The sequence below is a fragment of the Chelon labrosus genome (genome assembly GCF_963514085.1).
Source record: "Chelon labrosus genome assembly, chromosome: 16".
Taxonomy (NCBI): domain Eukaryota; kingdom Metazoa; phylum Chordata; class Actinopteri; order Mugiliformes; family Mugilidae; genus Chelon; species Chelon labrosus.
The window spans coordinates 20,632,068-20,646,511 of NC_140349.1; the positions used below are offsets into that span (position 1 = coordinate 20,632,068).

Below are 14,444 nucleotides of genomic sequence, written 5' to 3' on the forward strand. Positions count from 1 at the left end.
ACGACTATACTACATTCTGCAAATACAAGTTATTATATTGCACTGCTGCCACTGTATACATAGTATATTTTATTTTTATTTGTCTAGAGTGTTTAGAAATGGTTTCTGAGAATATAGACAATAAAAATCTTTGAATCTTGATATATAGATCTATAGGTGAGAGAGATAAGTGGGTCCATATGTATATGAATTAAAACATGATTATTCACCATTCAAGATCTTCTAAGCTCTGATCTGATTAACTCTTAATTTTTTTTTATTTTTTATAGCTTTCCTCACATTTTTAATCCGCATTTCAGTTAAAAGCATATTTTTATTGTACAGAGACCCAGAGCTTTCAAAATTCAATCAATAAAGCAGAATGCATGAAATAATCAGCAGCCGCTGTTCTGGGCTCATTTCCAATTGATCTTTACAAACCTCTACAAACTTATTATGTAACCACCATGCATATTGTTAATGACTTAAATTAACAATAACATTCGGTGACTCGGTGCAAATCCTTTCATTTATTTATCTGCATAAAAAAATTCAAAAACATTATGCACGTCTTTAAATAATAAATAAATTTTTTCGTGGTTCAAGAAATGTTTTTAAATGGCGCCAAACGTGCACTTATTCGTGGTTAATATGGAGGGAGGCTTTGGAAGGTATTTTCAGTCATTATAAAACAACACTATCATTTTGAGCTGGTCTTTTGGAGACCTGCATTTGCATGACACAGTGTAGTTTTGGTCAATAAGAAACTTGTTTCATGTGTAGAGGGGTTAATTATAGGCCGACAATGTCCAACCGAACCCTGTAATTTTAAAATAGCCCCATACGATATGAGATGCTATTTCTTTATATGAGAACTCTGAATGAGCAGCCTATCACAGAAATCTGGTAAATATTTTCTCTTCAGTGGAAAAGTGGAATATCACTGGTCATTTGATAAAACACATTTTGAAATAAAAACAACCTGAAATGAATTAAAGGTGACATTTCATAATGCTGATGTAAATTTTGTGTACTGTATAATAGATTTTGTCTGTATTTATTAACGTTAGTACCGGTTTTGAACTCTTTGGGTCTCCCTTACCTTCTGCCTCTCAAGGCCTTTGGGTGAATGAGGTTCTCGCTGAAACCCTTAACACTTGAGGGATTTTGCGAAATGAAAGGATCTTTGTATCTGGCAAAAAATTCAGAGCTGTCAGCAGCTGCAGTCAAAAGCAATTAGAATCTGCGCTCGGCTTCAAAAACCGGGCAAAACCGCTACTGTCAAACCGACAGGGCATTGCTGCTATCCGTCCAGATCCTGCATCCATTCCCGCGTTTTCCTGCCCACGCTAACCGTGGCTGACTGCGTTCCCGGGGTCGGGGCTTTGTGGCTGGGCGGCGGAAGGGACGGCTGGAGGGAAAGGAGTCTCAACAGCTTGAAGGTGATCTGGACCAGATGGTAGAGCCTCTCCTCCAGATGCACTTTACCTTTCCATATCCGCCGCTGGCACACTGTAAGACTGTAACAGATAGGGCCTTATCTCAGGCGCTCTGTGTGTGGAGGTGGGTGGAGGGGGTAGGTGGGAAGTGGGACCTGCAGTGGGCTTTGATCCATCCTGGCAGATCTAGCACCCCCCCCGTCTCCTCCTCTTCCACACAGATGCTGCAGCTCTGCACTGCACCAACTGATGAAAATCAGATTTTAGGCTGCTGGGCTCAAACTTCCCTCCCACTTCTCACCCTCCATATCAGTAGAGGGCAAATACAGCCAAGAAACAAGCTTATCTTGAGAGGAGATGGGTTTGGGAAATGGAAGGCTTTGTTTGTCTCTGCCAAGCAGCGCGGAACCTGAGGACTCAGGACAGGTCCTCTTCAGGTCCCGCTTTTATTGATTGGCCCTCCTCCTTTTTACTTCAGGTTACTCTACTTGACTACTTGTTCTCGTGTTGCAACGTGTAACGGATCTTGCACTTAGAAGACGCTGTGAGTCTCCTCCTTCCTCCTCCTCTTTGTACAACTTGGTGTTCGAGAGATGTCAGGGTCCAGCCTCTTACTCGGCGGCCGCTAGAGCGCTTTCTATTTTCTGCACCGAGACACCGCCATTTAGACTCATCAGGAACGCGATAATGTGACTGCCTGAAGTGGATGCATTCTTTCTGAAGGATATGTTTTTCTCACCCCGAAGGGCCGCAGCCGCAGTCCCATCCATTATTCGTTATCAAGAAAGCGGTTATGTGGCACTTCCAGGCTGACATACAAAAGAAACGCATAGCGAAAGATAATGTGTTTTCCTCCAGTTTTTTTTTTTTCTTTACTTTTAGCTACTTTGTCGTGGATGGACACTTTTATGGAGGGAGAGACAACTGGCGACCTCAGGACCAGCAGTTAGGGGGACAAACGGGAAACACAAACTGTGAAAAAGAGGGAAAAGCTCACCTACAAGACAAGTTAGATATCATACATCCATATATAAAATATATGGATGTGAATATATAAAAATTTCAACCACCGCCCTTTACCTCATACATAGTCATTCAGTCCATTATTATGAAAAAAAACAAATAATGCAGCTTTAAGTACATTTAGTGCATTATATATAAATAAAAAGGTGTAGCTTTGCTTTGCCTCCTCATCCCCACCAGCCACCCTCGACTAAGCCACGTGAATTTTATGTTTAATTTTTAATACCTCCTCTTGGCGACTGCATTGTCTCCCCTAAGCTCCCAGCAGTCATCAGAGTATGAGCATCATCAAATACCCTAAAGGTGACTTGGTGCGTCTTCACCTTACTGTACGGTGTGGAAATGCAGTTTGGAGACCATTTCCAACTGACTCCTTTAACTTTTATTTAATGTTTTACAACTTCCAAACGCCTAAACATTGCAGAACCATGGCTGAGTGCTTAAATGGAAGACGTTATAATGGAGGCCGGTGAATACCATTTAGAAATAACCAAAAATAGACGTGATTTATAAAAAAAATAAATAAATACAATGTGATCCACCGTTTCTCTTGGATACCGTTCCCTGCATGTTTTGCCCGCGAGTCCACCAAATGCCTGATTGATTGGAAAAAGCAGTACATTTTCACAAGGCTAACCATGAAAATGTCCTTTGTGTGCCATGTCTGTCAGAAATAGCTCTTAGTTCTTCAAGGTAACAGATAATACGATAATCTCTGGGATTAACAAGAAATGTATCGACAAAACAACAACATGACAGAACTATTTTGTGGTTGGATGTGTACTGTATGTGTCCAAACATGTATCCCAAATGTAACTACGATGAAGCAATATTTCCCACGGGATCAATAAAGTATCCATCCATCTCATTGAAGCTCATACAGTACCTTGATTTCATTAATTAATGTAAGTATTCTTTACTAAATTTAGATGCTCGTGTCTCTGTAACTGTTTAGGGCATGGTCCTGTAAAGGCTAAAGCCCGGAAGTAAAGTTCCATGATTGAGTGCAGCTTTCTGCATGGTGTGCACCGCTATGTACCCATGGCTATGTTTGATTATACAGTAAATCCCCCTTGTTCAGAGGTTAGCATACATCATATTCCTACGTATATGCACCCCTACCTCTGCTCTCAGGTATTTTACAAGAATAAAGTGTTCTTAAAGTGTCTAAGGTTTCTGTTATCCCTTGCACAATGTGTACCTCAAGAGAAGTGGTCTTAAATTGTTAGTTTCCAGTTGAAGTTTAGTAATTCTCAGGATAACAAGCACAGTAAGAGAAAAGACGAGATTCTACTTATTCCAGCAGTCTTTTCAAAAGCCATGTACACAGATGTACGTATTCAGTAACTATTCATCATGCCTTCGGGGAGAGAACGTGCCGCAGGGGAAAGCTCCCTGCTAATGTACCTGTTAGTCCGTGCACCGAGTCCGGGTCCTTTATAACAAGTGAGAGCAAAGGGATGGGGCAGGCCTGGGACATGGCAAGCTCTGTTTACTAAATGACCAGAGAAACCTAGAAGATATAGGCCAGAGAGAGAGAGAGACTGAGGAATGCTGGCTTGGAGAGCAAAGCACCGGCTCCCCAAAGGGCCTCCGGGATGCCGAGATGAAACAAACAGTAGATCACAGGAGTTAGATGAAGAGGCTGAGGGCGGGTGGGATACATCAAGATGCAGCAGATGGGCGGAGAGCTGGTAGTGGTATATGAAGAAGGATAGTAAGCCCACACGTTGTCGCCGGGCAGCTGCTAATGCACTATTGATTTCTACCACCGAGAAGATTCCCTCCGCATCCCGAGTCCACTTCCATCCACTCACGTCTCCGTCAGCTGGACTGGACTCCAGCTGATGTAGGACCAGAGTGATCACAATACATTTGTGGGGGGAAAACCAGAATCCCTGCTGCGAGCGATGGCAAGGTTTCTAAGCACTGCTTCTGGGAAAGCCCGGCTGAAATGTGGGTGGTCAACCGGCTCGACGCCTCGAGAAGTTGGCTCCGACTGTGCTGTTTTTGGAGTCGGTGACATCCTTTTTCAGCTGATCTGGAGACTACGTCATGGGACAGCACCTGGCACATGCGCCAAGAGTACAGATTTTTACAACGTGGAGATATGGTGCATTGACAAAATGCCATTCAAGCCACTGTGGGTTTTTGTTTTAATTATTCGAGACTGCAAATCCGACTGGTTCGCTGGACCGGTTTTCACAGAAGGCCTCTAAAATCCCACTGTACAGTACTAAACAGCGGGCCGACACTGTTAGCGATTAGCTGGCGAGCATTTAGCAGCTGGAAAACCAGAACAAAACGACCACATAATCTGACAACACTGTTGGCTCAACAAATGGAATTCTGACTTTTGACTATCCTTTTGATTTTAGGATTTCTAGTCAGGGAATGAATCAGTACAATATATACATGGGTGTGTAATCCAACAGCACACAGGTATTCCCTCCACATGGGTTGCAGCATTTGCATAGACAATGAAACGGTGCATTGTTGGCACATTTCACTCAGTATGTGGGCCTAATCGGTGCATCTTGGAGGCGACGGTGTAGAAACACAGTAATGACTCTGTTGTTGTCAGCGGTCTCCAGGTTGTCTGCTGGGCTCTCGAGCCTCACCTGGGGAATTCATTAGCTCGGGCTGTCAGCTGCAGTCAGACTCGTATTGTTTGCGGGGCGTTTAGGCTCTGTCAGTGTCGCATTCATGACCAGCTGCTGTTGGTTTGCAGATTTCCCATTTGCACGCTGTAAGCGCTGTGTCACTTTGTAAATGGCAAAATCTGCATTGCTTTTTGGCTCCAGTAAACAAGCCCCGGCTCCAATGTTCCCGCCAGCGGAGCAAATCACACACTACAGCCAGAGATACAAAGAGGAGCAAACAGCGAGACCAATCCGTGCCCTCCCAATCATCTGCGCTGGCCGCACTTCACTTCTGTTGTGTGTGCAATATTATCCGAGGTCACTGTGGCTCCGGGTTGCAATATCAGAAAAAAACAGGATAAAAGACTGGATCTGAAGATCCGAAAGACCAAATTCGGAGTCCAATTGAAAATCTGCCGTGACCTTCTCTAGATGCCCTGGAGGAGGAGGTACGAGGTGGGTGGGGGTTAAGGAAAATGGTCCAGCTCGCTCTTGTCGATCCCACAATCGCAATCAACGTGACCGTAAACCAGACCGTTATTCACGAGTGGTGGCAGAGGCAGTGGGAGGTAGAAAATGTTAGATAAAAATTTGATTAAAATGCATCAGGTTTAGTTTGGCCTTTTCAGAGGAAAGATGGTGTTGTCATTGTGCAGGATGGGGCTGCCCGAGTTATACAAAGCGTTATTGATGGCAGCGGAGGGATGCTAACGAAAAATGACAGAGACAAACATAAAGATAAAAGCCCTCGCTATCTCTCGCTCTTTTCTTGCCGCTATTTCCCCGCCCCTCCCTTCCACTCTCGGCTCCTCTCATTTTTTCCCTCAGTGTAAGTGTGATAAAAGCGAGCAGACCTATGACTCAGGTTCCCACCCCACATTCTGATATGAATTCAGGGAGCCGAGGCCGTCCCCTAATCTCTTAATGCATGTTCCCTCGCCCTTGGCAGGGTCACGGGAGAAATAGATGGAGCCTTATCAGCTTTTATGGATTTATGGAGAATTTCTCTGCATTGGGGGTGTGTGTGTGGTGTTTTTCTTTTTTTTTTCCTCCACCAGCTTGTGTGTCCTTATACAGTATGTGCCCGTGCATGTGTGTGTCCTCAAGGATGTTGAGTAAGGTTGTCTGAGCTGGTGATATCTGCATTAGTTTTATCAGATTTCTAATTAATGCATCAATCATGTTGACTCACTCCATCAAGCAAAATTGAAAAGAGGCGCAGGGTTGAAGTGATATTAATCGATATTTTTTTATATAAATGATGGTTCAAGCGACCTTGTGTAATGTAACAGCTGTCACTCATGGTAGAAAATATATTTTTTAGTGTTCTTCAGCTGATTGTTTTGGTATTACCCGCCTTCATCATCTCTGTTTCAGTTAAATTTTGGAAGTTTGGAAGAAGAAAAGCTTGGTTTATAGTTGCGCGCCACGTCTCTGGAACCTATGTAATAGTCTATAGCAGGGGTGGGCACACTTTTTTGGTTGGCACGCTGCTTTTACAGTAACCTGGTCAAAATGGTCTACCTAAATTAAAAAATGGGCAATGCAGTGAAGTGTTCTGCTGGAAATCCTTCGGGGCTGGCATGGCCATGGATGCAGCCTGACACAGGCACACACACAAAAACGCTTTAGGAACAACTAAAAAACAATGGAAAACAGCACAAGGTGTTGACCTGGCCTCCACATTCACTAGATCCCAAACTGATCAAGTGTCTGTGGGATGATCCACAGAGGCCCCTCCCCTCAACCCATAGGACCCATGTCCATTCTCTGATGAGTCACAACTGCTTTGGAGGCACAAGGGAGACCTACACAATATTAGGAATGTGGTCATAATGTTATGCATGATTGGTGTAGATAGTAGTTTAAGAATCCTTGTCCTTAAATTTGTAACCCTTTGGACCAATTTCATTTTGGTCCATAATAATTAGAATTGTAGTTGCAACAATTACCCAGTCACTGGCTGTTTTTCAAGAACGATTGTCAGTGTTGTTCTTTCAGTTTTGTACTGTGATCTGACAAATCCAGACTTTTGATAACGCCAGCTTGCATATTCAAATATTTACGATTGATCAAAACCGTGTTTCATTCCTAAAATGAATTGCTTCTCAAGGAGTATGATTCATTTATAATAGCAAACATTTACATCAGATATTGAAACTCACTGGAAAATTCTGTTCAATTAATTGTTTATTACAAACCTGAGCTCTTAGATTTATGAAACGCCTGGCATTACCGATCAGACAAAGATGTACTGCAGCTTGTGAAGAGTAATTGCTGTCGCTGGATCTAAAAATTGCAGCTGCCTTGATCTCATGAGGGCACCGTTGGATTGGCGTGCATTGTGCATTGTGTGGTAATCACTGGCAATTGGCTGCGAGCGAGTCTCGCCCATCTCAGACAAGCTTACATCACATTTATCAAGTACGGAGAACAGTTTATCATGAAAACATCTATACGGATAAGTAGTCTATAATCAAGCAGCTTATTACGACGCAAAGTACACCAATCAGGCATAACATTATGACCACCTTCCTAATATTGTGTAGGTGTCCCTTGTGCCTCCAAAACATATTTGACTCATCAGAGAATGGACATGGGTCTTCTGAGGGTGTCCTGTGGTGTCTGGCAACAGTGTCAGTGGGGCCTTTTGGGTCCGATGAGTTGAAACATCCACATGAATGGCAGGTCCAAAAGATTCCCAGCAGAACCTGATGAACGGATGAGCCTGATCCGTGTACTTGTGATAAAGGAGGGTAAGGAGGAGGTCGGGGTAGATGAATGAGCCAACAAAACTTTGAACATGATAGATGTCAATATTTTTATACTAACAATGAGTCAAACATAAGTCATAGTAGAACATCTATTTAAAACAGATAATCAATATTTCTTTAAACACCAGCCTAACCATATGTTTATTATGACAGCAGAGGTCCTCCACTTTATATTACTTTTGTTCGTTTCTGTACCTAAAAATGGGCGAACAGAGGAGCGAAATATCTTTACTGTTGTCTTTTTGGCAGTTGGACTTGCCCTCTGACGCTGAGGGTCTGCAGTTCAAGTCATGTATGATAAAGGAGGGTAAGGAGGAGGTCGGGGTAGATGAATGAGTCCACAAAACCTTGGACTTTATCTGTTTAAAACAGATATTCAACATTGCTTTCCGCATCTTAGCCACATGTATATTTTATAGTACTTATGATAATTGTGTGCCTAAAAATAACCGGAGCCAGAGGAGAAACATATGTTTTCTATTTCTTCTGCAACCTGTTGAAGCGCTGATTACTGTACTCAGAGGGTAAGGACAAACGACTTGTTTTGTTCTTCAGTCATCGACCACTAGATGGCTTCAGTAGGCTCAAATAGAGACTGGAGCTTTCAGTAACAAAGACACAGTGGAGGCTAAGTCTCTTTTTGGTTTACCAAATAGAAATGACTTGCCTGAAGATATTTGACTATTAAAAAATGTGTTGTTGTAGCTGGAGCTATGTGTCATCACTTCTCCCCAATCTTCCACCCACCTTCACTCTTCCCAATACAATCCTGTCATAAAGACAGTTGGAGACTTGCCCTCCGACAATAAGGGGCTCCAGTTCTCATAGCTGAAGAAAAAGCAATTTAACCACAGAGCCCCCCCTGGAGAACTCGCACATCAAAGCAGCAGCAGCAGCGGCGGCAGCGGCGGAGGGGGGGGCTAAGCCAGAGCCTGCCCGGCGTTCGCCTTTGAGCAGGTGAAGCTGAGAAAAATATCAGCGTCTGTCCAAGAATACGGCGGGATCTCAAAGGACGGCAGCTGCTTGTTATCACAGGATATTTCTGGCAGTTTGACGTCTCATCCGTGCTTTCGGGGCAGGGGAAGATGGAGCCAAGGGAGGGAACGGACAGTGGTCAGGGAGGCTTTGTGACATGCATTTTAAATCTCTTTACATCCAGGTTGTCCGTGTATCGGAGTCGCCTTTTTGACCTGGATTTTTTTTTCTATTACTTTAAAGCTAAGGGCTGGTTAAAGAAACCTTGAGCTCCTCTGTGAGTCTGACCCGGCAGACGGAGCACACTGCAATCTACACGTTAAAACCAAACTCCTGGCAGCATGAATTATGCCTTTTAAATAAATAGCCGCACTCAGAGGAAGATTTATTCTTTCAGAGCACATTAAAGAGCAAAAAGATTGTCCCTAGTTTGTTATCAGCCCACTGCACTAGTCTGGAATAACGGCACCAATTACTTTTAGGAAAATGTCTTATCGTTGATGAGAATAAGTCATCAACTGTTAATAAAGCACTTTTACTTTTCTTTGGGCTTAATTTTTGCCTTAATCTGAAACCAGAAAACAGATCTCAGGGAATCTTTTGTGTATAAATGACTCAACCTGAGGGATTGTGCTCCTGAGACGTCATGTCTTGATGTGAAAAAGGGGCTAGAGGAAGAGGAAATGGGGAGAAAAAGAAAGCAAGATGATAGAGAAGGAAGACTGGGGAGTTGAAAGAAGATGCCACCTCTCACTCCCGGGAAGGTCAGGAAGACTTGGATCTGGGTCTGATTTTGAGGCTGTAAACTCGGCGTGTGTGTGTGAGAGAGAGAGAGGGAAATGCGTGTGCCGATATGTGTCCTGCATGACAGCGTGCAGGTTTTACAGCCATCTCTCTGGTTTAAGCATTCCCTCGGTCGCCATTATGGCCTAATAACCGTGTCAGCGTGATTAATGGCAGGAGGTAAGGCTCTGATTGCACTCTCCCTCTACTACAGTACCTTGTGAAACTACACTACCCACGATCCCCGCTGCCTGTGCTCGCCTGCCCCGGTAATGCCGAGCGGCGGCTCGCACCGGATGTGAAGGTTGTACGTGCAATTAGCATGCGTTTTCCCTCCTTTGGGCAGCATCAAAGTGGCGATCTGATGATGATTGGAAGATTAGAAGTAAAGGGAGGATACTCTGTGATCCCCAAGGCCACTTTAACCAGTCCAAGGTAATAAATACAAACAGCTCAGAGGCTTCTAGTGTTCATCTTCAACACTGATCATCATTTGTTTGCTTAAAGTTACAGTTACCTCATTTCAAAAGCATCTGATAGTGTAATTCTAAAAGGAAATTCAACATATTTGAGGCAGATTGGAGGAACACCTCCGTTAAGAATGCAACCAAACATTATACAATCGTATCCAAGGCCTTTCTTTGGGCAGTTTGCATGTTCTCCCCGTGCCTGGGTGGGTCTGGGTGCTCCAGCTTCCTCCCAGTGCCATCATTGTTAGGTTAACCTGTGATTCTAAAGGTAATTGTACATGTGAGTGTGGATGGTTGTCTGTCTCTCTGTGTTAGCCCTGTGATAAACTGGCAACCTGTCCAGGGTGTACCCCGCCTCTCGCTCAGTCACAGCTTGGATCTAAAATGTGTACATCGAAAACATTTCAACAACAGTGTTGAAATCGTTTTGGCGTGATGGACATAAGAATAACAGCAACGTAGCCATCCACCTTATCAGAGTGCTGTTGAGATGAATTTGTTTACAACTCTGATTGGTTGTAGGACTATCCAGTTGTGTGCAGATGTATTTTTCTCTCTGCAACTGTCGAAATGTGCTCCATAATGACATGCATGGAAGATCTCCCAATCCTGTAAATGCACCTGGAGGTGAGAGTGAGAAGATTAGAGTGGTGAAATCCAGATGAATCCTGCGTGGAAGCCTTCGTCTATCTAGTGCCGTGACATACAAATGCTGCACCTCCACCAGCTGCGCTATATGTCACAAGCATAGATTATGTAAATATCTTTATACAGTCTGTGGTCACAAGTAACTGCATTTCTGCTTTTCCGCATTAACCACGCCCACCAACTTCCACTTTCCACTCCATGAGAAGTGAGAAATTTGTTCTGACTTCCCATGGAGTGGAATTTGTTCTCGACACATCATCCGAGCAGAACTTTTTTCTCATGTGACGTACGACATCTGTTCCGTGATTGGTCAGAAATTGGATGGGCGTGATGAGCGGAAATGCTGGCGGCCATACAGTCAAAGCGGCATACAGTCAAAATCTGTGAGTGAGTTACAGTCTATGCTGAGCTCCCAGATGCTAATATCCGCAGTGTGACCACTGATCTCTCCTGGGTAGAGATCGGCATACTGTGTGTGGGTGCATGTTGAATGAACGGTGAGATCCAACGGACACGATCGTCGAAATGACTGGCCGACATCCGAAAATAATAAGAAAAGTGAGTCTCGTCGTTGTCCATCTCCCGCAATGTTTAGCACGTGTGCTGCAGTGGGAGGGCCCTATGAAGACTTCCCCAGAGTTTGGCACTTGAGTTTCTCTTAAAATAAAATGACTCTTGTTCTTGCTCACCTCGAGAGCAAGAACAAATTTGTGGCTTCTCGCAGAGTATCTAACAAACTGAGGCTTGTGCAGGTTCAAGGAGGACCATTCCTAAAGCTTCAGCTTGCGTTTCTTGAAGTGTTGTTTAGATCTTTTCGATCTCTTGACGTTTGAATCCAGAATCTGTCGATGTTTAGTGGAATCCACTGTTCTCTCTATGTGTGCAGTGTATCCTGTGCCACTGGCTGCCACACAATCCACTGCAATGTTTCCACTCAGAAGATTAATAGCTCCCAAGCTGTTCTTTCCTTCAAATACTCATTTTTAATACAAACATTTTGTAGGAACAAATTCCCACTTCTGACATAGAACATAAGCATTTGTCTATTTAATGGTGAAAGATCTTGTTTTTTTGTGATGACAGTGATGCCTTGTTGTTCTGAATAGCTTCATTTGTCCTGTATTCTTGTGATTGAAGGCTACTGCGATCTCGAGTTCTTCTACATGGATTATTTACCGAGCCCTGTTTCTGTCTGATTTATAATCAGCCCCATAACTTAATCATTCCAGTGAAGATTGTGGCCAAAAAGCTGAATTTAGCATTCATTTAACTTGTTTCAAAGGTTTGAAGAGAATTTATTATCATCACCTGACAGTTCTTACAAGTCACTTTAGGCCTAATGAGTTAATTAAGTCATTTTTTTACTGTTTCATTTGTGTTTATTTTGACAAAAGGAGTGGAATTGTTTTAACACTGTTGGATGTATTAATGGCACTAAGATGTCAGACTAAAATGGGCTGTTTTCGCTGTTAAAAGGCATCTAATTGTTGGAGAAAGCCGAGGGTGAAAAAGTCCCACTTTCCAGTTCATTTTTTCTTTTTTCCCACTTTAAATTGAGCTTCCTGCTGCTTTGAAGGCCACAGTCAAAGGCAAACCTCCCGCCTCATTTGCCCACCATTCACTGTGAGGCTCTTCACATGGCCAGGGGATCTCTGCTGTGCTGCTGGGATGAGACAGCCAGTAGTGACTCTGTGAACCACAGTCCAAAATGAAAGTCCAATCTGACACCCGGCACTGCGGCTTTGAACACCCCAGATCTGAGGCAGCGCTGCAAAACTGACGGAAAGCCCTGTGAAAGCTGGAAGCAGGGTGAAGCGGAGACAGACCAAATAGAGACAAATAGCCAGAGAGGATCTCACAGATATTCTGAGTAACAACCTTGAGCCTGTCAACTTTGGCTCTCGGGCCCCTTTCGGTGGTTTTAAAAATAAAAAGACGGCAGACGTTCTTCAGCGGCTGAAAACTAACATGACATATCTATCCTGGGTTGAGGTGTTCCAGGTGAAGCCCAAGGAGTTGGAGCTTGTTATTTTTTTATGTTTCAGGTCACTCAGCTCCATCTGGAAGGTCAAAATGCTGAAATGGTTGCTGTTTGCGAAGTACATGTAGGCATAGCTGTGGCTGTTTAGTCTTTACTTTTCAAAGGCGTTCCATTATATTGAGCTGAACTTTTAAACTTCTTTTTTATCCCTTCACTTCAGTCAGTAAGCTGTGAGCGTCTACCCACAAAAAGCTGTTAAATGAGTGATGATAAAAGCAAGGCAGATAGTTCTTTAATGTGCTCTTATTGTCCGTATTCTCCGCCAGGGTCCTTCATGATGGTCAATTCCTCGCAGCATTACGGGGGCCAGCGGGCCCAGCTGCTCCTCATCCCGTTGAGCGAGAACGACACCCACTGCATCCAGTTCAGCTACTTCCTGTACAGCCGTGACGGCCACAGCCCGGGGGACCTGCAGGTCTACATCCGTGTCAATGGCGGCCCCAAAGGCAGCGCGGTGTGGAATATCTCGGGCTCCCAAGGACGCCAGTGGCATCAGGTGGAGCTCGCCGTCAGCACGTTCTGGCCCAGTGAATACCAGGTAAGAGTCAAATACACGAGTTGTGTTTTTATATGCATGAGTCTAACACATTAAGATGAGGTCAATTATACATTATATCTCTACTATAACACACCTGGGATATATAAGATGCTAGGTAAAGACTCATTTCTTATGGATGAGGAAGGTATAGGCAAGTACCAGATGACTGCATTGGATCTCCAAAACAGCTAAAACCATGAACTGTATGGATTGTTGGTGGTAGAACAAGTCTGATCCACACACAACTTGGAGGATCTGCTGCTAAAGTCTTGGTGACAGATACCAGAATGCACCATCAGATGTCTTGTGGAGACCTCAGACCTTGCATTGACATCCGACTTGAGCAACCCAAATGTACATCTCCACTAGCGTCACCAGCCAGCACTTGAGATCTTTAATGAGACCCAGGATAGCATATTGCGTTCACACTATCAAAGGAACGCAGTCGAGTGTGTCCCAGACCACCTCCAAATGTGGTCAGGGATCAGATCGCTCAAATGCGGCCTTGGTTCGTTCACACCTGTACTTTAAACTGGATTGCCCAGGTTGGATGCCAATGCAAGGTCTGAACGGAATCCATGACCGGACAGGTGAAAGCTGTTGAAGAGCCAACGGCACGTTATTAAGGTGGCCCAAAATAAGCTACATGTATGTGCAGTGTAGACTCATGCCAAAGCGTTTTGACACAAGATTCCGCCAAAGTTAATAGAGATTTGCTCCTCTAACTGGAGATGTTTTCTGTCCTTGTGATGTCGGTGAACGCTTAAATCAAAATCCCGTTTTTGGTGCCGCTTTCTTAAACCGGCGGGCCAAGTTTTCAGAGACAGCAAGTCATTTAATTTTGGTAGCAGGCAATTATCTTCCAAAAGCAGTTCTCGCTTTCCTTGCCGATGCATTCATGTGCTGTTCTGTCAGGAATGAACCCAGGTAGGTAATTATAGATTTTTAAATTGGATCCAAACAAACAGCCCAGATGCTCACAGATATCCACCACGTTTTGTCCCAACTCCCCAAAAGACTGTTCAGATTTACTTGCGGAGGAAAGATTATATTTCAGCTTGAAGCCCGTTCAGTCCAGCACTGCCGTTCTTGTTTTCGGTTATGCATGTCAATTTTTGTGTGGGTCAAAGGT

The 14,444-nt window shown here is 43.9% G+C and overlaps 1 protein-coding gene across 1 annotated transcript in view; it reads left to right on the top strand.

Moving 5' to 3' along the window:
• ptprua (protein tyrosine phosphatase receptor type Ua) overlaps positions 1-14,444 on the top strand; it is a 211,022-nt gene that overhangs the window by 85,717 nt on the left and 110,861 nt on the right. The window contains exon 3 of the mRNA XM_084562776.1: positions 13,041-13,312. Coding sequence (XP_084418902.1) covers positions 13,041-13,312 — 272 coding nt within the window. The remainder of the gene's footprint in view (positions 1-13,040; positions 13,313-14,444) is intronic.